Source organism: Gobio gobio (genome assembly GCF_949357685.1).
Source record: "Gobio gobio genome assembly, chromosome: 14".
Lineage (NCBI taxonomy): Eukaryota > Metazoa > Chordata > Actinopteri > Cypriniformes > Gobionidae > Gobio > Gobio gobio.
Window position 1 is genome coordinate 5,825,310 of NC_137107.1, and position 16,311 is coordinate 5,841,620.

A 16,311-nucleotide genomic window follows, 5' to 3' on the forward strand; every position below is an offset into this window, starting at 1 on the left:
GTTTGTGCTTCTCCGAGAAACTTTGCGTAAAATGTTTGCGTTCTCCCAAGAAACTTTACGTAAAATGTTTGCGTTCCCCCGCAAAACTTTCTGTAAAATGTTTGCGTTCTTTGCATAAATTGTTTGCGTTCCCCGCGAAACTTTGCGAAAAACGTTTGCGTTCTTTGCAAAAATTGTTTGCGTTCTCCCGCAAAACTTTGCGTAAAACGTTTGCTTTGTTTGCAAAAATTGTTTGCGTTCCCCCGAGAAACTTTGCGTACAATGTTTGCGTTCCCCCGCGAAACTTTGCATAAAACGTTTGCGTTCCCCCACAAAACTTTGCATAAAACATTTGCGTTCCCCCTCGAAACTTTGCATAAAATGTTTGCGTTCTTTGCGAAAATGGTTTGCATTCCCCCGAGAAACTTTGCGTAAAATGTTTGCGTTCCCCCCGAAAGTTTGCATAAAATGTTTGTGCTCCTCCGAGAAACTTTGCGTAAAGCGCTTACGTTCTTTGTTAAAAATTGTTTGCAGGACCTTTCTGACGCAATTACGCAATCTGTGGCACATCACAAAGCAGCGCAAGATGAGAAATTAAGGTTAAAAATTATATATATATATATATATATATATTTATTTAAATGGTTTGTCTAGATAAGACCTTATTCCTTGTCTGGAATGTTTTCCTCGAAAAACGTAATTTCTTTTTGCCTGACGAAAGAAAGACATGAACATCTTGGATGAGATGGGGGCGAGTAAAATATCAGGAAATTTTCATTTTGAAGTGAACTAATCCTTTAAGGGCTTCGTATGAAATTATGAGTCGCACAGGTATATGCCAAAAATTATTAAGAAATTAAGTAAAGATATTTTGTAAATGTGTAAATATATCAAAAATGTATTATTAATAGTAATATGCCTTGCTAAGGACTTCATTTGGACAACTTTAAAGGCGATTTTCTCAATATTTAGATTTTTTTGCACCCTCAGATTCCAGATTTTCAAATAGTCCTATCTAACAAACCATACATCAATGGAAAGCTTATTTATTCAGCTTTGTATAATATTATATAATATGTATAAATCTCAATTTAAAAAAAATTTACCCTTATGACTGGACCTTATGATTGTGGTCCAGGGTCACATATAAAGATGTACTCAACTCCTCCTTAAGTGGGTAAAAAAAAAAACACTCTTATTTCAACTAATTGTCTTTAATATGAATGTAAAATATAATACATTTTCATTTAATTGTAAATAGCATACAGTTAAGTGTCTGAAAACATTACATTCAGTTAAGTACAGTATACTATTATTAAGCATGCTAAAGTGTGCATGTTTTTCCACAAAGGCCAGTACCACTTTCCATTTTTGTTCACTGAATAATACCCACTGAGGCCATCGGATACATCCACTCCTCCATGATTCTGTGTGGAAAATGATGGGACATATTTCAAACTCACATATTTAAAGGCAAAACACGTCTCAGGTCATTAGATAAAATCTCAACACATCTGCACAACACCACAGAATAAATTCTACTCACTTGTTGCAGTCTCACACTGAAGCAGGAACTGGAACAGTTCACTTGATCTCCATTGGCTGAATGGAAGGAGGAATCACATCAGCACTCTCGTGTTTTTCCATTCGCCAAACAGAAGTTGGTTGTCTCTGATTCGTTTCGTGCTTCCACAGGGTGCATTTCTGGACAGTTTGTCGAAAGCTTCAAATGGTCCCACAGTCCCAGATGTTCTACTCCAGTTGGTTCCCAAATGGTATTGGGCCAGACCTTTGTAGCTACAGCCATTGTTTTGTTGCACCTGTTGTCTTCATAGCGTATAAGAAAAATCCATTTCCACTTGTAATGAAGTCTTGTAATCTGTCACTTCCTCACAGGAAGGAGAACTAGTCCTTATGAACATGTCTTGCCATGGTCTCTTCATTGGGATTGTCATTAAAGAGGATGAAATGAAAAGTTGAAACTACTCCAGAGATAACTTGAGGCCTAGGTGTTCAACTTAATTTCCTGTTGATTTTGTGAAGCAGTGGATCTGTATTGTATAAAGTGCTATACAAATGAATGTAACTTGGCTTGCTCCCCAAAGTTTATCTACAGAATTGCGCCATTCAAAGCTCTAACATTACAGAAGTAACATATGGTTTGATGGAAAAAAGTCCAATGCATTATCAATCAAGCCAATAATGTGGGCCGTTCATACAAAGCATTCAACATTGCATTTATTTGAGCTTTTATTTTCTCAAAACATTTCAAAGAAAATCTGTAATTGGAGTTGCTTCAAATAGCTAGAACTCTTGTAAACAGCATCTGTCAATACAATTCTTGTATAATTAGTATACATGGATTATTTATAAGCTCGAGAAATATGCATATTTTGCTTTACCACAGAACTATTGAAACCAACTTGGGGGGAATCAAGAAATGGTGACAAAGTGAATGCATCTGTTGAGCGATGTCTATTGTGAATAAAAAAACATCTGTAGGGACTTCTCAGTATTGCTGAACACTGTTCTGCCTCAACAATCTAATAAAAGTCATAATATCAACTTCCATGAGTGCTGTTGCTCACTGCCGTTCGTCAGAGACAGTGCTCACACCGACAACTGGTTGGATAGATTCATTATTACATTCATCATAACATCTGGAACTATACTCAGTCCATGAAAGGACAACAAGCTTCCATTTTGTATTGTGTAGGGCTGTCATTACGGATTAGCTGAATAATATGGCGGATCAAATGTAAAAAAAAACAAAAAAACACGTACAATAAAAATAGGTTTAATTTGAGAGAGATTACATAAATCTCATCTGTGCATGTATTTGTTGGCTATGAATAAGGCTGGGTGTTTCTGTGCATGGGTTGAGAGAGAGAGAGAGAGAGAGAGAGAGAGAGAGAGAGAGAGCAGAAGGAGAAACCGATATTGTGACTGAAACTGCACGAAACTTGCTAAAAAGACCCATTGTGTTTGTGAGAGAATAACACTGTGGGAAGGAGAGGAGCCAGATTCTTCGGCCTCATGAAGCTTCGAAGCGTTATGAATCAGTGAGTCGATTCAGCAGTTTGGATCGCCAAATTTCAGCAGTTTGACACGCGATCCGAATCATGAATCGACTCACTGATTCATAACGCTTCGAAGCTTCATGAGGCCGTGTTTTGAAATCGTCATCACTATATAAGTCGTTATTTAGGGTTTTTTTGCGCAAAAAAACTAATTCTCGTCACTTCATAAAGTTATTGTAGAGCCACTGTAGTGAGATGGACTTTGTAACGACGTCTTTAGTAGCTTTTAAGGGTCTTGAGAGTGAACCGTGCATTGAGCCAATGGATTTCATTTTTGGGTGAACTAACCCTTTAAAGGGGACCTATTATGCAAAATTCACTTTTATTAGGTGTTTGAACACAGATGTGTGTCCAGAGTGTTTAAACAACCAGCCTATAATGGTAAAAATCCACCCACTCCTTTTTTATAATCCCCATAAATCGTAAGCGGTCTCTCCAAACGAGCAGTTCCAGAAGCCCCGCCCACAACTCCGTCCTATTCGCATAGCTCCTCCCCTGAGTGAGCTGTACACAGTCCGTCATGTTTATCTCCATTTAACAGCAACATTAAAGTAAGAAATGTGTTCTTATTAAAGCTACTAAAGTTACTCAGTCAAGAGCAGTGAGTGATTTTCTGTTTGATTCATATTAAAGTCCCAGTGAACCAGAAGTTGCAACTGATTTTATTTCAGTGCTGTGACGTATTTCCAAGCGAAACAGAATATTGTATAGAAGGCAGGGTTTTACTTCAGAAATCCTCCTCTCCATCTCTCGCTCATAGCAGACTAACGGTTGGAGGGTTGGAGGGGAGTGGTTAAGGATATTCAAACCCAAGCCGTCGCATAGTCGTCAGCGGAAAGGGAACGCCATTCAAGACCGGAAGCTACTTTTCAGATTTTGATAAAAGATCACCAGGGCAAACAATTTTTTTATGTGTATTAACTTGCACGGATTAGTTGTTCACCCTAAGACCTGTAATGTGGGCTAAAAAAGTAAATAAGATCGATTTTGATTTCATGAGGACTTTAACAGCAGATATATCAGTAGGTACTGTATATTATTACACTGCTGTCACTTTAATAAACAGATCTAATACACATGTGATTTATTTATGTTCACAGACATAACCGACTGGGTTTATGTGAACTGTGTGTGTTTTTGACATAACCGTGTGTGTATTTGATAGTTTTCTTTCATGTCTTATTGCGCTTAAACTTAGTTTAATATGCACGGGACACTCCGTCTGACACACAGCTTTCTGTGTGTGTGCTTCGGGTGTGTGTGTGTGTGTGTGTGTGTGCCTTTAAAACACATGCAGATCATAAACTTTCATGATGATGAAGAAATGCAATGTCATGCAAGCGTGAGCGTGATAGAGATGATTGCCAAAAACGAAAACATCTGTTTGGTTTTGATTGAGTATCTGAGGCAGGAGCAGTACAGGCTCCGCCCTCTTCTGGATAGAGGGGGCGGAGCAGCAGCTCATTTGCATTTAAAGATACATGCACAAAAACTGCATGTTTTTCCTTCCACTCAAAAATGGGCGTTTACAACATGGAATAATACATGATCTGTGGGGTATTTTGAGCCGAAACTTCACAAACACATTCCGAGACTTACATTACATCTTGTAAAAAGAGGCATAATAGATCCCCTTTAAATAACAGAAGAATCCTATATCTGTTTAGACATGATCGCTAAATTAAACCTCTTGAAGAAAGATTGCGACTTGCAGTGCCTACATTTCCTTTTGCGATTCTTTCCTCTCTTGTAATAAATTCCATCCCAGTTTTCCTCCTCTTCACCTTCACCCACCCAAGGCCTCCACGCACCTCCATTCAAACTGGGGTCAGCACGGGTATCGTCTGGCGGGTAGCGAACAGGTATAGCCGTGCGATTGTACGATGCTAAACGTGCCAGTAGCTCCTTGACAACATCAGGCCTGTGCACTGCAAGGTCATGACGTTCACAAGGGTCGCCTGTAACATTGAAGAGCCAAACGGATTGCCTTTTTTCTCCAGTCTGACGCTCCAGGTTCCACCAGCTGCTAGGGAAGTTTGTGAGAACCTGGGGCGGCACCCAATCCCCATGGCCAGGGTCGCCCGTCAGGAGCTTCCAGTCACCCACTCGAATGGCCGCTTGCACGGTTGTGTCCCATAGTCCATGGCCCTCCTTAACTGAGCCCCGACTGTGCCGTGCCAGAGGGTCGATGTTGTGAAGGATTTCAAGTCGTGGGGACTCTTTCCCTTCGCTAATGGTAGGCCAAACATCAAAGCCATCTAACCCCTGATGCTGTGACACATTCCCCCCAGCAAGTCCAACCAGGGTTGGATACCAGTCAGTAATGTGTATAAGGGCTCTGCTGACCCTTCTTCGATTGCGTATCAAGGGACTGTGCACGAAACCCACTCCTCGAATACCACCTTCCCAATATGATCCCTTGTACCCTCGTAAGGGCCAGTTACTGCCACCTGTGAGTGGCTGGGCTCCATTGTCAGTGGAGAAGATGACGACGCTATTGCGGTAGAAGCCATATTTGCGCAGCGCATAAGTTATGTTCCGGACCGCCTCGTCAACGATAGAAACCATGGCTGCGTATTTCCTGCGGGGAACGTTGCCCATGCGGCGGAACGGATAGATGTACTCTTTGGGTGGGTTTATGGGTGTATGCACTGCCTGAAGGGAAAGGAAGATAAAAAGAGGCTGACTGCTCGAGTCGTGAGTTGCTAAGATTTTGCGCACTCTCTGGGTGTAGAGGTGAGTTGAGTACTTCCCCCCTCGCCCCCATGCCACCGACTCACCTTCGTGGAGGTCAAAGCCACACAAGGACTTGCCGTCACATGAGCCATATGTATAATAGTCCACACTGCCAGTCAATGAACCGAAGTAGGTGTGAAATCCACGACGGGTGGGCAAACAGTCTTTCCGATAGAAGCCCAAGTGCCACTTCCCCACCATGTGAGTGGAGTAGCCGGCTTCCTGCAAGCGTTGAGGGAGTGTGACCGCGTCCAGAGGGAGGCAGTTGGGTTGACGTGGTCTGATGATGGAATGCTGGAGGCCAGTGTGGATTTGATATCTAAAGGAAAGCATAAATACATTCCTCAGACAGAGAAAAAAACAAGAATTGAAACAATAAGTTGGTAGGAAAGTCAACATGAACTCAAAACTGACCCCATTTACTCCCTTTTTGATCAAGCCCCCTTAAATTTGTCAAATAAAGGGTTGAAATTACCCTTTTCACTAAATTTTTACCGGCCATTCAGAACTTAAAGGGTTAGTTGACCCAAAAATGAAATTTCTTCCATTAATGACCCACCCCAATGTTGTTCCACACCCGTAAGACCTCCGTTGATCCTCGGAACACAGTTTAAGATATTTTAGATTTAGTCCGAGGGCTTTCGGTCCTTTGAATGCAAGTGTAAGGACACTTTGCTTTCCACGTCCAGAAAGGTAATGAAAACATCATCAAAGTAGTCCATATGTGACATCATTTGGTTAGTTAGACTCTTTTGAAGCGTCGACAATACATTTTGGTCCAAAAATAACAAAAACTAAGCCTGGATGCCAGCCGAACTTAGCCCCGCCCACAAAATTTTTACTCGGGCAGTTCGGTCTGGACTTTCTCCGTAGAGAAGTAATTATGCCCGAACAGAAACTGTTCGGACCAATGAAATTGTCAGGGCGGGCTTTAGACGATGATGGACAGATGATCAACAGTAACGTAATCATCTACGTCACCAAAGAGCGCTTGGGTTGAATTTGCTCTTATCCTAAACGGAGAACTTGTTGTATATGCATTCACCTTTACTATTTCTCTCAGAAATGATGATCGTGTTGGTAAGTACTCTGTGTATCCTTAAATTATTTTTTTACAACACCGGCAAAGATCGTTTACACTCATCTTTTTCTTCTAACGTAACTTATTCCAGCGTGCGTGCAGACAGGGTTGCCAAGTTTTTACAACAAAACCGCCCAATTGCTAACGTTCCTCAAAACTAGCCAAAAACAAGCCCAATAGCTTTCCAGGGGGGGTTCTCCAGGAAAAAAAGGCATTTGGGGGGTAAAATATGTGTTATTTTGGCAGGGCTGGCAGCTAAAAATCGCATTCCTGGGTCTGTATATCACATAATTAGGGTCGCTTCAACCCGTGGACATGGCAACACAGGTCAGTTGAGTTCTGTTGACATTTGACAACTAACGTTGTGCGTCGCTCCGTTGCTCTGATTGGTTATAGGTCTATCCAATTGAGGTCTTTCCTGGTTCGGTTGAAACACGCCCCATAATCAAAGCCCAAAGGAGCAGAATCAGACTCATTTTCTGACTAGAATTGAGTATGACGACGTCAGGCTAACAAAAACTAAGACTTTATGAAGCATTGTCTTCTCTCGTTATCTAGATATCCGCGTTCACGAGGCTCCAGTGACGCTGCAGACGTAAGACGCTGGACGTGTTAGAGCTTCGTTTGTAGTCTGAGGGAGACTCAGTACAGCGTGACTACAAACGAAGCTCTAACACGTCCAGCGTCTTACGTCTGCAGCGTCACTGGAGCCTCGTGAACGCGGATATCTAGATAACGAGAGAAGACAATGCTTCATAAAGTCTTAGTTTTTGTTATTTTTGGACCAAAATGTATTGTCGACGCTTCAAAAGAGTCTAACTAACCAAATGATGTCACATATGGACTACTTTGATGATGTTTTCATTACCTTTCTGGACGTGGAAAGCAAAGTGTCCTTACACTTGCATTCAAAGGACTGAAAGCCCTCGGACTAAATCTAAAATATCTTAAACTGTGTTCCGAGGATCAACGGAGGTCTTACGGGTTTGGAACAACATTGGGGTGGGTCATTAATGGAAGAAATTTCATTTTTGGGTGAACTAACCCTTTAAAAACAATCCAGATGAACTACATCACAGCTTATATATCAGGCATAGCATGTGCCGGTATCAAATTTTCATGTTGCGATTAATTGCTGAAGCTTTTATCACGGTATACGGTATTATCACGATATTGAAATAAGTTGCAAAAAAAGTGTTGTCATACTATAACAGGTTAAATCACTTTCTTATAACAAAAGAACCACACATTTAAATACAATAAAGCAATACACAAAAATGTATAAAGTAAACAAATATTTAAAACAGATTAAAGTGCAAAAGAATTATAAAGAACAATAGGAATGCTGAAATGTACATTTAACTAAGATTAATACATGCTTTAGAAGTATTTTTCATTGTCAGTTTGTTAATGAAAGAGCTAATGTTAAAAAATGGAGCCTTGTAAAGTGTGTGATTGAACAACAGTCAGAACATATTCAAACAATATCTAGGGCATGTAATTTAGTCCAGATTAAAATATAAAATGCAAGTTTGAAAATGAATAGCCTTAAGTCTTTAAGTATTATGTATTAGGTTATGTGATTACTGGGGAAACGGCTGCATTTCTGCTGTTCCGTCAGCGCCCTCTGCTGTCGAAGAGTTAATGTGCACTTCAAGTCTCCTCATTCCGCCATGTGCTCGGCTCATGAACGGTCTATTTATATCAGTGTGTGTTCCTCTTTGACGTGTTGTTCATTTTAAACGGTTGATGGGTAAATTATTCTTAAAATTCATTCTAAAAATCTGAATAATTCGTAATAAATAATTATTCACGGTATTTTGAAGTGCCCACGATAACAATATTGCGCATGTTCATTATTGCGGTATATCGTATTAGCGTTTACCGGCACATGTCTAGGCATAACATTATGTTATAATTAGTGGTGGGCCATTATCGGCGTTAACATGAGACTCTTATCGAGTGATAAAACTGATTCTCAAAGTTGGGTTGAGAGCTGGGTCTATACTACGCAAGCTATGATGACTTTCACCTTGATATTTTAGCGCGGATGTACACCTAGCCGAATTGCACTGTAGGGGGCGAGAGAACGAGTCTTCGAACCTGTGTGTATGCCTACAAGTGTTGTCAAAAATATCCATATTTCACTATGTACTGATACTGAAATATCTGAAACGATACGATACTCATTTTCTACAGTATGGATATCAGCTGCGCTCTCCTCTTCGACTGACAGTGAGTTGACACACACCCTCCTCCTCTCATTCAGTCCGGTTAATCCTCTGAACATGGCGAACGGTTGTTCTGCTGGATCTTTCCTCATGACAGTGTGTTAGTATTGGTGTGACCAGTCTGAATTTCGCGCGGGGTTGCACATAACGTTAATTCTACTAATTCCCGCTGATTTCGCGCTCGCATCTGAAGCGCACACACACATACTGTAATAAAGCCGCCTCTGACATACAAGTGCAAAAATTAGCTCCTTTTTCCAGCTTATTAATGGTCAAATACACTCAAAAATGTCTCAATGCCCATCTTGGTGAGTTTTAGCGTAAACACAGTCGTAACCAGTTCACAGGAACAGTGGGATCCATGCATGCGTCAGGTCTTAAAAGGGACAGCAGTTATTTATTATTCAAACTACAAAAAGACAAACGATCACTTACGAACACACATATTCTGAATGCCTTCGGTAGAATTCAAATTAGCCATTTTAATCTAGATTAATTCCAAGATTACAGTGAGATTAATCTAGATTAAAAAAATTAATCTATGCCCACCACTAGCTATAATGTTATAACATATGTCGTCACAACACTGACAGGTGAAGTGAATAACACTGATGATCTCTTCATCTCCTGTTAGTGGGTGGGATATATTAGGCAGCAAGTGAACATTTTGTCCTCAGAGTTGATGTGTTAGAAGCAGGAAAAATGGGCAAGCGTAAGGATTTGAGTGAGTTTGACAAGGGCCAGATTGTGACGGGCTAGACGACTGGGTCAGAGCATCTCCAAAACTGCAGCTCTTGTGGGGTGTTCCCGGTCTGCAGTGGTCAGTCTCTATCAAAAGTGCTCCAAGGAAGGACCAGTGGAGAACCGGCCACAGGGTCATGAAGGACCAGTGGAGAACCGGCCACAGGCTCATGAAGGAACAGTGGAGAACCGGCCACAGGGTCATGAAGGACCAGTGGAGAACCGGCCACAGGGTCATGGAGGACCAGTGGAGAACCGGCCACAGGGTCATGAAGGACCAGTGGAGAACCGGCCACAGGGTCATGGAGGACCAGTGGAGAACCGGCCACAGGCTCATGAAGGACCAGTGGAGAACCGGCCACAGGGTCATGGAGGACCAGTGGAGAACCGGCCACAGGGTCATGGAGGACCAGTGGAGAACCGGCCACAGGGTCATGAAGGACCAGTGGAGAACCGGCCACAGGGTCATGAAGGACCAGTGGAGAACCGGCCACAGGGTCATGGAGGACCAGTGGAGAACCGGCCACAGGGTCATGAAGGACCAGTGGAGAACCGGCCACAGGGTCATGGAGGACCAGTGGAGAACCGGCCACAGGCTCATGAAGGACCAGTGGAGAACCGGCCACAGGGTCATGGAGGACCAGTGGAGAACCGGCCACAGGCTCATGAAGGACCAGTGGAGAACCGGCCACAGGGTCATGAAGGACCAGTGGAGAACCGGCCACAGGGTCATGAAGAACCAGTGGAGAACCGGCCACAGGGTCATGGAGGACCAGTGGAGAACCGGCCACAGGGTCATGAAGGACCAGTGGAGAACCGGCCACAGGGTCATGGAGGACCAGTGGAGAACCGGCCACAGGCTCATGAAGGACCAGTGGAGAACCGGCCACAGGGTCATGAAGGACCAGTGGAGAACCGGCCACAGGGTCATGAAGAACCAGTGGAGAACCGGCCACAGGGTCATGAAGGACCAGTGGAGAACCGGCCACAGGGTCATGAAGGAACAGTGGAGAACCGGCCACAGGGTCATGAAGGACCAGTGGAGAACCGGCCACAGGGTCATGGAGGACCAGTGGAGAACCGGCCACAGGGTCATGAAGAAGCAGTGGAGAACCGGCCACAGGGTCATGGAGGACCAGTGGAGAACCGGCCACAGTGTCATGGAGGACCAGTGGAGAACCGGCCACAGTGTCATGGAGGACCAGTGGAGAACCGGCCACAGTGTCATGGAGGACCAGTGGAGAACCGGCCACAGGGTCATGAAGGAACAGTGGAGAACCGGCCACAGGGTCATGAAGGACCAGTGGAGAACCGGCCACAGGGTCATGGAGGACCAGTGGAGAACCGGCCACAGGGTCATGAAGAAGCAGTGGAGAACCGGCCACAGGGTCATGGAGGACCAGTGGAGAACCGGCCACAGTGTCATGGAGGACCAGTGGAGAACCGGCCACAGTGTCATGGAGGACCAGTGGAGAACCGGCCACAGGGTCATGGAGGACCAGTGGAGAACCGGCCACAGGGTCATGGAGGACCAGTGGAGAACCGGCCACAGGGTCATGGAGGACCAGTGGAGAACCGGCCACAGGGTCATGGAGGACCAGTGGAGAACCGGCCACAGGGTCATGGAGGACCAGTGGAGAACCGGCCACAGGGTCATGGAGGACCAGTGGAGAACCGGCCACAGGGTCATGAAGAAGCAGTGGAGAACCGGCCACAGGGTCATGGAGGACCAGTGGAGAACCGGCCACAGTGTCATGGAGGACCAGTGGAGAACCGGCCACAGTGTCATGGAGGACCAGTGGAGAACCGGCCACAGGGTCATGGAGGACCAGTGGAGAACCGGCCACAGGGTCATGGAGGACCAGTGGAGAACCGGCCACAGGGTCATGGAGGACCAGTGGAGAACCGGCCACAGGGTCATGGAGGACCAGTGGAGAACCGGCCACAGGGTCATGGAGGACCAGTGGAGAACCGGCCACAGGGTCATGGAGGACCAGTGGAGAACCGGCCACAGGGTCATGGAGGACCAGTGGAGAACCGGCCACAGGGTCATGAAGGACCAGTGGAGAACTGGCCGAGGCTCATTGATGCCCGTGTGGAGCGAAGACAGGCCCATGTGGTCCGATCAAACACACGAGCTACTGGAGCTCAAACTGCTCAAGAAGTTAATGCTGGTTCTGATAGAAAGGTGTCAGAATACACAGAGCATCTCAGTTTGTTGCATATGGGGCGGCACAGCCGCTGACCAGTCAGGGTGCCCATGCTGACATAGTATAACAAATACTATTAGAAGTCAATGGGGCCCATCAAATGGTTGGTAACCCATATATTTGTTTGTGTTCAGCAGAGTAATGAAATGCATACAGGTTTGGAATGACTTGAGGTTGAGCAAATTATGACTGAATGTACATTTTTAGGTAAACATAAGGGCCAGTTTTAGGGCAGCGTGCTGTCAGCACTGGCTCACACTGGCCCGACAGTGAAAAGACGGCTATTGTTCACAACGTGGAAGTGACAGTGGAAACACGACTGGCCCTGGCACGCACTAGCACCAGGCCCGGATCCAGGATCAAATCACAGAGGTGCTTCTGAAATCACTGAGGGTGCTGTAGTAAAGTGCAGATAGGCTGAGCAACGGCTCCACCATAACAGTGTACAGTAAGAAATATATGATTATGATATGATATATTTACAAGTCATCACTTTTACCAATAATTGGAATATCAAAAATATTTTGCTACAAATGTTTGTCTATTAATTAGGGCTGTCAAAAGATTAATCGCGATTAATCGCATCCAAAATAAAAGTTTGTGTTTACATAATATATGTGTGTGTACTCTGTTAATTATTATTTATATATAAATACACACACAAGCATGTATATATTTAAGAAAAAAATATTTTTTATATATAAAAAATTTATATTTATATATATTATAGATTATATAAATGTATATACAGTATATACATGCAAATATTTCTTAAATATATACATGAATGTGTGTGTATTTATATATAAATAATAATTAACACAGTACACACACATATATTATGTAAACACAAACTTTTATTTTGAATGCGATTAATCGTGATTAATCTTTTGACAGCCCTACTATTAATATATAAATCTGCCTTTATATTGCTTTAATGCTTAAATCCTATGTTATATGTTATATCCTCTGCTCTGTAGTATAGAGGACACCATAACTATTTATTATATTCAAATTAAAAGACATACATGGATAGACAAAAACAATGGGATTTTTTTTTCATTCACCAATCAATTTTTATGCTTCATGCTTTTTTTAATTTTTATCCAAAATTTGTATAAAGATGATTCTTAATGTTTGAAAGATAACAGAATAATCTGATATACCATTTTACTTTATGCAATATGTGTGTAAACATGCCCATAAATGCCATTCCCATTCTATGCAATGCACATACTGTATATAATTTGCATATTAATGTGTTTTGGGAAAATATGTCATGTAAAAAGACGTGTAATAATATTTTCATAGAAACGTCTCATATTTCATAAGAATATCCAGACTTAAAACTGTGTATGTTGTCCGAGAAATTCTCTGAATAGCCTAATGTCCTCTACAGAGGCAAAACGTCAGGAGGATCGTGAATAAAGGTCTTATCTAGCCAAACCATCAGTTTCTGAGAGAAACCCAGCAGTATTTATGCTATTATTTTACCTCTTAACAGACGAACGTGATCATCTCTGAGCTCCGCCATAACTTCTGGCAAGTGAGTTCAAATTAGATCGTGGTCATAGATGTATACGTAGATGCCTCATTAGCGACTGCACGGATCATTAGAATGAAGCATCTAATATTGATACATCTATGACCACGATCTAATTTGACCTCACTTGCCGGAAGTTATGGCGGAGCTCAGAGATGATCACGTTCGTCTGTTAAGAGGTAAAATAATAGCATAAATACTGCTGGGTTTCTCACAGAAACTGATGGTTTGTCTAGATAAGACCCTTATTCATCATCTGGTGTCGTTTAAAGCCCTTTGAAGCAGCACTGAAAATGTCATTTGGATCTTGAACCGTTTGGGGCCCATTGAAGTCCATTATATGGAGAAAAACCCTGGACTGTTTTCATCCAAAACCTTAATTTCTTTTCGACTGCAGAAAGAAAGACATGGACATCTTGGATGACATGAGGGTGAGTAAATTATCAGCAAAAGTTTATTTAAAATTGAACTAATCCTTTAATCTCCGATTGTATTCGTCCGAAAGAATGTCATACGCCAAGGATGGCTTGAGGGCGAGTAAATTTATCAGATAATTAAGGACTTTAAGGACTTGTCCACAGGTGCATGTGCTATAAGCATGAGACCCTTCCAATAAAGACCAGTTAAGCTGATTTTTTACAAAGGTACGTTTCTTTTTCAGCTGTGTTCACCCTTTTAAATTCTGATTTCAGAGATCCTCTTTCATTGACGTTATGAATATTGTGTGAATATGAGGTGAATGACCTGCCTGTGATGAGCTGGCTGCGGGACGGGGTGCACAGCGGCTGCACGTAATAATTCTCCAGGCGCACTCCCTCCGCCGCCAGTTTATCCAGCGTCGGGCTGCGGACGTCCCGGCTGTGGTAACCGATGTCATTGAAGCCCTGGTCATCCGTCAGGATGAAGATGATATGCGGAGGTTGCTTGGGTCTCAAGCCACTGCAAGGCGCAGAAGTTTGCAGATTGAGGAAGAGTCCGAAGAGCACGAACAATGCCATCCACCTCAAAAAGAGCAACCCGAGCAGCGCGTGCAAGATAAAGATAAACCTCCGGGCTTTGTTTAGAGTCTGGCTGATGTTAGCGCGACGTGGCGTTGGGATTCCTCCATAAAGCCCGACCAACAAACAGACCAACCGTACAATCGACCGTCTCACCTATGGAACGCCAAATGGGTCATAATGTGCTGTTTAGTTACGCACAAAAATATCGCTAAACGCGGCGTTTTTTAGTCCAAAAAGTAGTTTACTGCGCATACCATAATACGCACGCCGCGATTTAAAGCCTCTTGGACTCACAACGAGCAAAAAAAGTGGAGTTTTCTATTACATTAAACATCAACCCCTCCTTTTTCTTTCACAGTCCAACCCCACCATGACGAAGGCGGGAAGAACTAAATAGTCTTGTTTGGATTGTGAAACAGTTCAGACTGAGATTTCATTTCATACCTTATAAAGGCTTATATAAAGGCTACACTATAGGGGTGTCACAATATAACGCAATACAAAAATGCAACAGTATTGTGAATAGTTCACCCAAAATGAAAATTATGTGAGGGGAAAAAAATCAAGTGTCAGTACTACATTATTAAACTACTACATAATGTTGAATATGTATAACATTGCAATGATAATGCCAAATGTCTTGTTTTATCAGTAAAAAGTGGCCTACGTCATTTTAAATATATCTAGTCAGTGACAGTGTGCAAGCATAGGCTATTCGTCTAAAAATAAATAATAAAAGCTTCACAATGATGAATATATTTGTTCTGGTGTGGCCATTGTCCTGTGCATTACACGCCTATTCATTTACACCCCCAATGTAATACCAAATTTGGTATTTTAATCATCAGTACATTTTTTGTTAACCTTTTACCATATGTCTTGGTGTATCGCAATTAATAAAGTTTTATTGACAGTTTATCAGCATGCCTCCACCACCCCTTCCCCACATTTCTAGTTCCACTTACATGCACAGAGGGGGGTATTCTGGGTTCGGGCCAAATTCCGAGCTCAAAGTTCAAATTTACTCTATTTGTAAGTGTGAACTCGCAAATATTGTATCGTGAGTTCAGTATCATATGTTTCGAATCACATGACATGAGGGTATCATTACACCTCTACTAGTTCAGTCATTTCGGGCTCTATCATACACCCGGCACAATGCTAGTTTCAGCCCGACACAGTTCTCATTTTCACGTCCTGCGCCATGTTGTTTAAATAGCCAATGCATTCGTGCCCTTCTGTTCAGCCATGGGCGTCTGGTCTGAAAACCAGGGCCCTCATTTATCAACAATGCGTAGAAAAGGTTCTATATTTTGTCCTTCGAATGAAATTTAGAATGTGCTTAAAGGGATAGTTCACCCAAAAACAAAATGTTTATGTTTATCTGCTTACCCCCAGGGCATCCAAGATGTAGGTGTGTTTGTTTCTTCAGTAGAACACAAATGAAGATTTTTTTCACTCCAACCGTTGCAGTGTGATAGTCGTATAATGATGTCAATGGGGATATTTTAGAGTATGAGAGCAATGAGAGTAAAAACACACAGACATACGAATCCTTATTGAACCATGCGGCTCGTGGCGACACATTGATGTCTTAAGACACGAAACGATTGGTTTCTGCGAGAAACCCAACAGTATTTATGTTATTTTTTACCTCTTATCAGAGGAATGTCATCTAGGATTCCCAGCGTCATAACTTCCGGCGAATA

General features: G+C 42.7%; 1 protein-coding gene across 1 annotated transcript; it reads right to left on the reverse strand.

Moving 5' to 3' along the window:
* Positions 1-1,180: 1,180 nt before the first annotated feature.
* Positions 1,181-14,599, reverse strand: arsib (arylsulfatase family, member Ib; the record flags this gene model as incomplete). The annotated part of the gene is made up of 3 exons (XM_079835805.1): positions 1,181-1,406; positions 1,526-6,114; positions 14,346-14,599. The coding sequence occupies 2 exons, from the start codon at positions 14,597-14,599 to the stop codon at positions 4,713-4,715; spliced, it is 1,656 nt and encodes a 551-aa protein (XP_079691931.1). The 3' UTR covers positions 1,181-1,406; positions 1,526-4,712.
* Between the last annotated feature and the right edge of the window lie 1,712 nt (positions 14,600-16,311).